Raw genomic sequence first — 11,055 nt, forward strand, 5'->3', positions numbered from 1 at the left:
TTTTTTTTTTTGGCCTTTTTTCACGCCGGAAAGGGCGACGGAAAAAAGCATTATGCTTATCTAGATCCGTCCCCTAATTTGAACACAGATAATTTTACATCCAACCTCGTTTCTTCCCTTTTTTTTTTTTTTTTCTCGTCTGCAGTCATTGTTCCTGTTGTTACTCCTCTTCACAGTCTTTTTCCTCCGTATTTCCACGAGCTTTCTTTTCCAGTCGTTGTTTACGTTCCTCCAGCTCTCCAAACGTGAAGTTCTTCTTCTCTCGGAGAACCTTCATATCCTCTGAGAGTCGCCTCAGCTTACGATCCATCCGGAAGGCACATTAGTTACAGTATTGTAACATAAGCACACAGCTGTTTGCCTCAGTTTAACAAGATTTGCACACCATCATTTTGAAGCTTTGTTTTTATTGCAAGTCTTGTCTTAATTTATTACTATAGCAACACAGCCAAATATGTGCTTACTTTATGACAATGATTCTATTTTTCAAAGTCATTATGACATCATTTTGCCATTAAATGTGGCTTTGAAGAATAGAACCCAGAAGAAAAAGAGCATTGACACTCAGAATCTTTAAGAAGCGACTGCACCAACGAACCTGTTACGGACTTGTTCACACATTTTAAAGGTAATGTTTTAAGTATTGTCCAAAAAAGATTGGGAACAACTGCACTAAATACCGATTTAACCTTATCCAGAACCGGATATATTTCTTCATAACAGAGGCTTGTATATATTTTTTATAATGTTTTTTCTTTTCTTTTTAAATTAACATTGACATCATCTTTTTATGATGAAACGAACATCACAAAGTTCACAATTTGTTGCTGTAAATCCGGTAAAGATTAACTTAAAAAAATAAATAAATAAACGTAGTTTGCATTATAAATGTATCAAACACTACCCTATGCCTTAAGAGATATATTGTTGTCTTCATTGTGACAAATAATTAGTTACAGTAATATATAAGGATGTAACAATTCACTCAACTCCTGATACGATTCGATTCACGGTACTGGGTTCACGATACAATTCTCTCATGATTTATTTTACAAAATGGGACTGTAGACAAATGATGACTGACAAATATTCCTTTAATTTTTTTGAGAAAAAGCTAGAAAACACTGTAGTATTTTCCTTTTATTTTTCATTGTCAAAAGAATCCCTTGATAAACTATTCAAAACAATGCAGTTTGCCTAAAAATAAGTCCTGAATGAAATAAAAAAAGGAATAATACAAATGAAGTTCTATAGTAAACAATGAAAAACTGCACAATAGTTCCTTATTTTTTTAAAAGTGCAACTAGAAATGTATTTTGTGCCTTAACAATTGGACTTTAAAAAAAAACAGTCATTGAACTGTATTGACATCAGATATTTGTTTTGACCAGCAGAGGGCACTGGTAACCCAGTGGTCGGTTGGCATGCAGTTATTCTACCGGTGAAGAAGAGATGCTATGCTAGCAGACAGAGCTAATAGAAAAACGTGACTTTTACAGATATTCACGTAATATTACAGATATTCTTTCGGTGCTAAAGGGGTAAGGAATCATTTATGAACATGTTTAAGAGTAGAAGGCGGCCAGAAAGAAAGTAGTAGCAGATTCTGCCCGCCGCCAACACTTCTGGACGAGAGAAGGGATAAATATATAGCTCCCTCTGCTGTTTAAAAAAAGTACTGCGATTCAATTTTTAGAGTATCGATGTGAACCGTGATACCTATGAATCGATTTTTAACTACCTTACGATTAATCTGTAGTGAAGACCACAGGGCAGGGGAGGCAGTGAGGACGTACAGAGTAAAACACTAATAATGGGGATCAAACAGACATGAAGATATCAGTGATATTACTGTGGATAAGTTAGTACTATTTATAGAAAATAAGTTCTTAAATATGAAGAATCCAATAAACAAATAAAATATGCATGTGCATTTGGGATGTAACGATTATTCGTAAGGCAGTTAAAAATCGATGCATAGGTACCACAGTTCACATCGATGCTCTGAAAATTGAATCGCAGTTTTTTTAAACAGCAGAGGGCGCTTTATATTTATCCTTCTAGAAGCGGACATGACGGGCGGAATCTGGCCGCCATTTACTGTTAAACATGCTCATAAATGATTCTTTACCCCTTTAGCACCGAAAGAATATCTGTAATATTACGTGATTATCTGTAAAAGTCACGTTTTTCTATTAGCTCTGTGTGCTAGCATAGCTTCTCTTCTTCACTGGTGGAATAACTACATGCCAACCGACCACTGGGTTACCAGCGCCCTCTGCTGGTCTAAACAAACATCTGACGTAAATACAGTAAAATGACTTTTTTTTTTTTTTTTTAAAAGTCCAATTGTTAAGGCACAAAATACATTTTCAGTTGCACTTTTAAAAAGAAAAAGAACTATTATGCAGTTTTGAATTGTTTACTATAGAACCAGAATTTAAATAATAGGTTTCTTCATTTGTATTATTCCTTTATTTATTTCATTCAAGATTTATTTTTAGTTAAATTGCATTGTTTTGAATAGTTTATTAAGGGATTCTTTTGACAATGAAAAATAAAAGGAAAATATTAGAGTATGTAAGTTTTTGGCCAACAGCGCCCCCTGGTGAGTAAAATGTTCATTAGTTTTCTATTGTTGTATAAGACGCTCCCTCATTGGTAGTAATTATGCCTGATGTAAAAGTCCATACATATATCCACTATGAGGAGTAAAATGTGTGTGTTTGCATTATTTAATTTAATATATTTGATCTTCCTATGTTAATAAGACACACATTTAATCACAAAAGGCAGCTTCAAACAGATCAATGTTGACAGGTTGTCATGGCAACTCAGGCTAAAATGGAGGATCAATGTTGATAGGTTGTCCTGGCAACTCAGGCTAAAATGGAAGCTCAATGTTGACAGGTTGTCATGGCAACTCAGGCTAAAATAGAAGCTCAATGTTGACAGGTTGTTATAGCAACTCAGGCTAAGATGAAAGCTGCAGAATCTCCACCATTCTACAGAATCTCCCCGTGCACCGTCAGAAACGACTAAAGTAGCTTTAATAATATTGATTAACGTTGACCAGCAGATGTCATCAGTGAGCAACGTTTGAGACCAAAGTAAGTTTCTAATAATAATAATGTCAACTTTAATGACTAATTTTGTGATTTTCCAGAATCCAGTGAGTAAATACTGCTTGTTTTAATCTAAATGTGTTTACATATTAAGTCATAATCTTGTGTGAATGAGCTGATATTGAACGATCTTTGGAACAACTTTGTCATAAAAGCTCATTTTAAATTTGTTCATTTTAACATTTAACATTTAGTCTGAATTCTATCATTTTATACTGTGTGTGTGTGTGTGTGTGTTAGCGGCATATAATATTTACATCAGAAACTATAACGGAATGTCTCACTGCACGTAAAGCTACATAATATTATTATTATTATTATTATTATTATTATTATTATTATTATGACAGGCCCATATTTCACTGGCCTCAAATCAACAGGAACAAGTATTTACTAATTTTAATGTGACACATTTAATATGTGATCATTACTTTGTTTTATTCCAAGATATAAATTGTAAATTGAGGAAACATTGGAATTGAGCTGCTGAAAGGAAGTGACGGATTGCTGCTCTGCTGCTTTTTATGGGAACACCTTTAAACATTGAAGGGCTTAATTATAGGACGTCTAATGTCAAAGGTAAGTGACAATTTTCTAGCAGTTTTTAGCATTTAGCTCATTTTGTTAACATTTAAAACAGGGATTCACGTCAAACATGTTATATATAATTGTCTACAATATGTTTCAAGGCTGTAGCTATTGAATATTTTTGTAATCCAGTATTCTACTGAAAATTCTATAGATTAACATATTTTTTTAGTTAAAGAGAAATTATATTTATACATGAGAAACTAACATATTTGACTTAGGAATGAATTAACCATTTGTTTCCTTTTTTAGATAATCAACACTTTTGCTTTTTAGCAAACGGCAATTGCATCTCAGGAAATGTGACTAGTTAATATAAAAATGAATAAAACAAACAAAATAACAACTTTCTACTTCTGCCAATTCCAAACATCTTCTCAGATATCTACAACTACATAGATATCTTTATTTGAGGAACATTGAAGATAACTTGAACTAAAGTTTAGAATTGGTGACGTGATGTTTTCCATATCTTTAACTTTCATTTTATCAAGTCCAAATGAGGTTTGATATAAATGTAATGTTCATTTTGAAAAAAAGTTTGCCATTGGTTTCCATCATCTACCACCCACCACTAAAAGTCATGTGATGTGTGATATCATCTAAGAAAGGTCTCTACTGCTCATGGGGAACGATTTTTTTTTAATATAAATTAGCTGTCAAAGGATTAAAAAATAACCAATCAATTGCAAATCTGACTAAATAATCACGATTAATCACAACTTGTGAATTTCAATCACAAGTTGCACAGAAATGACGTGTATTTATAAGTTACATTTGAGGCAGATAATTAGTTTAATTTGTTTTCCCAAACAAAATCACTGTAAAATGTAGTGTGTGGTCCATGCAGACTTTAAAGGTTTGTGCTATGTTAAACTTCAGTCTGTTAATACACAATATATTGGTTATTTTAAAGATAACGAGATTGTACATTAAAATAAAGTACGTAAAAAATCTAGCCTATAATTTAGAAAAATTCCAGTGTCAATACGAGAGAACCTTAGAACTTATCTGAACCTTAAACATTCAAACTATTGCACTTTTACATTCAGCTGCTGAGGCACAGCCGACTGTCCACATTACTACAGGATGACTGAATCAATGCTAAATACTAGAGGTGATCTCAGTGAGATGGACTCAGAAACATTAGTAAAGGAACGTTCCACAACAATGAGAGTGTCCTGTTAATGTGCTGCTTGTCTCTGTCCCTCAGTTTGTGGACATGTCTCCTGCCTGCAGTGGGACGTCTGAACATCACTTCCTGTGCTCCATCTGTCTGGAGGTGCTCACTGATCCAGTCACCACATCATGTGGACACAACTTCTGCAAAACATGCATCAGCACATACTGGGACACCAGTACCACCAGAAGGTGTCCCATGTGTAATCAGGTGTTCAGCACTAAACCTCAGCTGAAGGTCAATATTATGATGCGTGAGATGGTTTCTCAGTTCAGACGTGAATCTGAGAAGAAAGCAGCAGCACCAGGAGAAGTTCCCTGTGACGTCTGCACTGGAACCAAAGTGAAGGCCCTGAAGTCCTGCCTGGACTGTGGGGTCTCCTACTGTGAGACTCACCTGGAGCCTCATCTGACAGCATCAGGCCTGAGAAGACATCAGCTGGTGGAGCCTGTGGAGAACCTGGAATCCAGGATGTGTCCAAAGCACAGCAAACCTTTAGAGCTGTTCTGTCAGAGCGATCAGACACGTGTCTGCTTGATGTGTTCTGTTTTGGAGCACAGGAGTCACCAGTTAGTCCCTCTGGGAGAATATCATCTTCAGCAGATGATCCAAAAGAGACGAGAGAAGCTGGAGGCGATCAGAGAGTCAGTGAGATTCAGGAAGGAAGCAGCAGACAGAGGGAAAGCTGAAGGTGTGGAGATGTTCACTGCTCTGATGGAGCTTGTTCGGAGAGGCCTGAAGGAGCTGATGAAGACAATGGAGGAGCAACAGGAAGTAGAAGAGAGAGAGGCTGAAGGTTTGATCAAAGAGCTGGAGAAGGAAATCTTTGAGCTGATGAAGAGAAGCTCTAAGGTGGAGCAGCTCTCCCACTCTGAAGACCACCTCCTCCAACACTTCTGCTCTCTGAAAGCTCCTCCAGCCACCAAGGACTGGACAGAGGTCATGGTCCATCCATCATCATATGAAGGAACTGTGCTGAGAGCTGTGGCTCAGCTGGAGGACACACTCAGTGACAAGATGATGAAGATAAAGATGTTAGAGATGAAGAGGCTGCAGCAGTTTGCAGTAGATGTGACTCTTGATCCTCTTACAGCTAATTCTTACCTTGTCCTGTCTGATGATGGAAAACAAGTTTATGACAGTGATGTGAAGAAGAAACTTCCAGATAATCCAAAGAGATTTTCTAAATATATTAATGTTTTAGGGAAGCAGAGTTTCAGTTCAGGTAGATTTTACTTTGAGGTTCAGGTTAAAGGAAAAACTGACTGGGATTTAGGAGTGGTTAAAGAATCCATCAACAGGAAGGGATATATTACTGCGACTCCTAAGAATGGTTACTGGACTGTGGCACTCAGAGATGGAAATGTGTATAAAGCATGTGGAGATCCTCCATTCATTCTTCATCTGAAGTGTGTTCCTGAGAAGGTGGGTGTGTTTGTGGACTATGAGGAGGGTGTGGTCTCCTTTTATGATGTAGATGCTGCAGCTCTGATCTACTCCTTCACTCACTGCTGCTTCACTCATAAACTACACCCATACTTTAATCCTGGTTTAAACCATGGTGGTAAAAACTCAGCACCTCTGATCATCTGTCCTGTCAATCAAAGTGAATGATCAGTGTCATGATGAAGTCTCACCAACAATAGATTCAATGGTTCTCTGCAACCATTCACTTCTCCAGGTTGGTTACACACTCCATCCAACCTAACATGTATGTTTCTCAACAGTGGGAGGAAACATTTCATTAAAGAAGTTTCACATTTGGTGTTTGGATTGTGATGAAATAAAAGTGGATTAAAAAAATATATTTTACAAAATGATTCATTGTACAAACATGTTACATGTTTTATGATCAGTTAAAATGTGTTAGTGGTTAGTAAAACAAGTACAGTGCCCGTCGGAAGTATGCATTCATGTGGGAGCATAAGGGGTATAATTGCGTATTTTTGTATCTTTCTGTTGTGTTTTTGTGCATTTTTTGTAAAATTATAGTTTTTTGTTGCCATTGCAGTGTGATTCTGGAATCTTTTTGTGTATTTTTGTATCTTTTTTAGTGTAGTTTTGTGCATTGCTGTTGTTATTTTGTGTATTTTTGTATAAATATTTAGTTATGTGTATTTTGAGTCATTTTCATGTTTGTTGTTGTTTGGTGTATTTTTTCTGTAATGTATGTATTTTGGAGTATTTTTTAGCCTTTTTGTATATTTTTATGCATTTCTGTTGTCATTTTGTGTACTTTTTGTATAAATATTGGTATATTTTTATTATAAATACTGTGTGTGTGTGTGAGCCAGCCATCTCCTCCGTGCGTTATCTATCACACATGTGAGCTTCTTGCACATAAAACATCTCAGGTTGTTAAGAGAGACACGGTAACTACGGTAGCCAGTTAAGTCAACTATTCATCAGCATGTATGTCTATGCTATACAACCCCTCGACTAACAGAGAAAGTGTGTCACACCAGTGCACCACTGGTTAAGTTTGTGTAGAGCCCTGATAATAATAAATATGTTAATAGGGATATAACAGCGCACGGTGGCTTAGTGGTTAGCACGTCCGCCCCACAGCAAGAAGGTCCTGGGTTCAAGCCCTGGGGTGGACTTGGGTCCTTTCTGTGTGGAGTTTGCATGTTCTCCCCGTGCTGCGTGGGTTTCCTCCGGGTACTCCGGCTTCCTCCCACAATCCAAAAACATGACTGTAAGGTTGATTGGAGTCTCTAAATTGCCCATAGTAGTGAATGAGAGTGAATGGTTGTCTGTGTCTGTGTTGCCCTGTGATGGACTGGCGCCCTGTCCAGGGTGTACCCCCACCCAGCGCCCTATGAGAGCCGGAGATTGGCACCGGCAGACCCCCGCGACCCTGTTAAACGGGAATAAGCGGGTATGAAAATGGATGGATGGATGGATGGGATATAACATTAATAGTGAAAGTAGTAATAGTAATAAAAGTAATGTTGTAATGATATTAATGGTAATAATTGCAATAACAAAATAATAATGTACTAAAAACAATATTAATAGTAAACAATATTAAATAATTATAAGGTAATATAATGATAATATAGCAATGCTAATAATACAATGAGAACACCAGTAACTATAATAAAAAAAAATATATATATATTAATAATGAAAAAAAATATAATGGTAATTATTAAGTCTCTGGTCTTTGGAGAGAGCAGACGTCTTTTTCATTCGCTCCGATAACACGACCTTGGCTACAGCTGGCTACAGCTGAACAGCCTGAAAAACTGGGCCCAAGACTGAAGGAAATTGGTGAAAAAACCGCAGGGAGGCCCTTCAGAACCCAATTCGGATTTGGAAGAGGTCAAGGAGATGATATGCGAGGGTCTACGGAACCTATCTGCCGAGATAAAGTCGTTGGAAAAGACGCTGGAAAACTCACTGGTAAACCTACAAAGCGAAGCAAAGGTACTGAAAGAAAAGAATGAAAGAAATGCTGAAGAGATAAAATTGTTGAACGCCAGGATTGAACAGCTGGAACAAAAGGAAAGAGAGAAAGATGTCATCATCACAGGCCTAAAGATAAAACTCAGGAGTTACGCCAGTGATGAAGAAACAAAATCGATTGAACAACAGGTCATTGACTACCTGGAGTCGAAGGACATTGTCCTAAACCCTGACAACATCAACTCCTGCCATCTCCTGCCAAAGAAAAATGATAACAGAGCTGTAAAAATCACCTTCACGAATATGAAATTCAAAGGACAACTACTGAAGCAAGGAAATAAACTCAAGGAAACGAAGGTGTACATCAATGAAAACCTGACGAAACAAAATGCAAGCATTGCATGGAAGGCACGCCAAATAAAAAAAGGAGGAAAAATTGTGAGGACGTGGTCAAGAAACTGCAGGATTTACATCACACCACTGGGAGAAGAGAACGGAAAACCAATCCTCATCAAAACGATGGAAGACTTGGGAAAATACGAAGGATCCACCTAAACAACAACTGTAGGGAACTAAACCCCCAAGTTGACCTGACTTAGAACACCGGCTTCACCAGTCCGTGGAGTCAGAGAGTCTACCTCTTGCTGTGAAATGCAAACGTGCCCCAAGGGGGGCCTTCTCCCCTTCCTGCCGAACAAAAAGATAGAAGGATCCCAGACCAGTCGTCTCCTGTTATCATCTCCCTGCTACATTACGATCAAAAGAAGAACATCTCTCCTTCCCCCTTTTTCAAACAGATACCTCTGGATGCTGTAACATCAAAGAACTGTCCCAATGACCCCTTTGACCCCCTGCAGATGTTGTCACCTCCCGAACCCAAACTAATGGTTACATGGGACGATGGAATAACCCCAGTTCTTCCGCTCAAAGGAGAACAAAGAAATTGTATTATGTTTGAAAGTTACAAATGAAAACATTTTTGGAATGATTTCTACTGAAATTGAAATTGCAAATGTGTCTGCACTCGTTTCATGTAATGCAATAACCAACAGAATGCTATTTTAAAATGTTTATCATTTAAAAGTGCTTAAAAATACCAGAAAACATCACAAAAGTTAGTTTGAGGTATTTACTGCGATCATATAGTTAAGAGGAGGCATAACATGATTTTTGACAATTATGTTTATGAATAATTACAAGCAAAATGCATTAATTAGTTCCTAAAGTGATTCGAGGCTATTTCCTAGTCGTGTTTGGTATCAAACTCTTTCGTAATACATGATATTTCAGGATATGATGTTGAAAAGATGTTTTGAAATATGTGGATTTAATTATTAGGCATTCTTTTATGTTTAGAATCATCCCTTGTCGTCTGTCTCTGTCTCACACTCACACACACCCAAGACACCCCACAAGCTGAAAGCAGTGACAGTGACCAATCACCGACATGATCACAGAATAATCAACGAAGACGCCTCCTCCAAAAGGCGTCGCCAAACGCCCTTTAAAAAAAGACGTGCGACCAGAAACAACGGTTTTGGACGCGGGCGTTCATGCTCACCCGTCTTCCCTCATGTTTCCAGTCTTTCATTTCATTTTTATTTTTAGTTGAAACAGTTAGATTTTGTAATCAACAGCTGCTTGGTTCGGACGAATTCCGCACCCAGTGACGTGCGTAACAGCCGTAAGGAAGCCCGGCCCGCGGCCCTTGGGGTTAGCCAAGAGCCATTATCGAAGCCAGCTGCGAAGGCCTAACCGCCCGGATCGGCTGAAGGGGCTAAATTCTGTGGAACCGAAACAGAACCAACGGTGGCACGTCCTGCTACATTGCTTCAACAGCACCTCCAGGTCCAGCCTGACCTCACCTCCAAGGTACAAGAATGAACTTTCATCAGCAACTTCATCCACAATAGATCACATACATATTTCCATAACTACAAACTTACACGCATTAACAACATGCTGCACACACAGTACATCTCATTCATGTTTGTTCGTCTCCCCCTTGTCCGTCCTCCTCTCTTTGTTATGAGCTCTCTTTATTTTATTCTTTGATTTTATGATTTTATTATTGAATATGTATCCTGCATTTTTATTCAATATTTAGTAGATTAGCATCCTCCTAGATTAGTGATTTCACTTTATTACATATATTCCTCACTTTTATTAGCCTAGAAATGCGTTTTATCATGATTTAATTATCCCATTTCAATTGATATTTTGACTGTGTTAATTGTTGACTTTTGAATAAAAGGTTAAACATAATATTTGATTCCTCTGATTCATTAAAGCTGTGATGATGGTGTAGATGTCTGGTAGAATTCACTTTTCCCTGGTTTCACATTGATGAGTTTAGTCTAAAAACTTAGACATATTTCTCCTGTTAAAAGGAGTGGCACCCCGCAAATTTGAAGTAATATTAATAATCATAATTAATATTCTCAGTTATATAACCCATTGATAATAACTCATCTCATCTTCCTACATAATTTCTGACACCTCCAGATGGGACCAGCTGAAGCCATAAACACAGCGTTAATGAATAATCATTGGAATCAAAAGCCGGTCTAAAAACTGAACACTCGTGTTGCCAGATTGGTTCGGAAGCCGCCGAGCCCCAACCAATGTTGTATTCTAAGCAAAGCCGCCGCGCTAATGCTTAGAAACTGAATAAATAAGACCGCCGTGTCTCTGTGTTTAAAGCGCTAATGTTATGAAAGGCCGCCGCGCCAAAAGAAAAAGTTAAAATTA

General features: G+C 37.6%; 1 protein-coding gene across 2 annotated transcripts; it reads left to right on the top strand.

Annotated features, from left to right (window-relative positions):
* Positions 1-388: 388 nt before the first annotated feature.
* LOC114458720 (E3 ubiquitin-protein ligase TRIM39-like) lies at positions 389-6,612 on the top strand. Of its 2 annotated transcripts, none has more exons than XM_028441124.1 (3): positions 389-628; positions 3,573-3,704; positions 4,927-6,612. In XM_028441124.1, the coding sequence occupies exons 2-3, from the start codon at positions 3,696-3,698 to the stop codon at positions 6,505-6,507; spliced, it is 1,590 nt and encodes a 529-aa protein (XP_028296925.1). In that variant the 5' UTR covers positions 389-628; positions 3,573-3,695; the 3' UTR covers positions 6,508-6,612. The 2 variants fall into 2 exon arrangements, with proteins under 2 accessions (XP_028296925.1, XP_028296923.1); XM_028441122.1 differs by lacking the exon at positions 389-628 and adding an exon at positions 3,061-3,110.
* Positions 6,613-11,055: the final 4,443 nt, after the last annotated feature.

The sequence above is a fragment of the Gouania willdenowi genome, unplaced genomic scaffold, assembly GCF_900634775.1.
Source record: "Gouania willdenowi unplaced genomic scaffold, fGouWil2.1 scaffold_171_arrow_ctg1, whole genome shotgun sequence".
NCBI lineage: Eukaryota > Metazoa > Chordata > Actinopteri > Blenniiformes > Gobiesocidae > Gouania > Gouania willdenowi.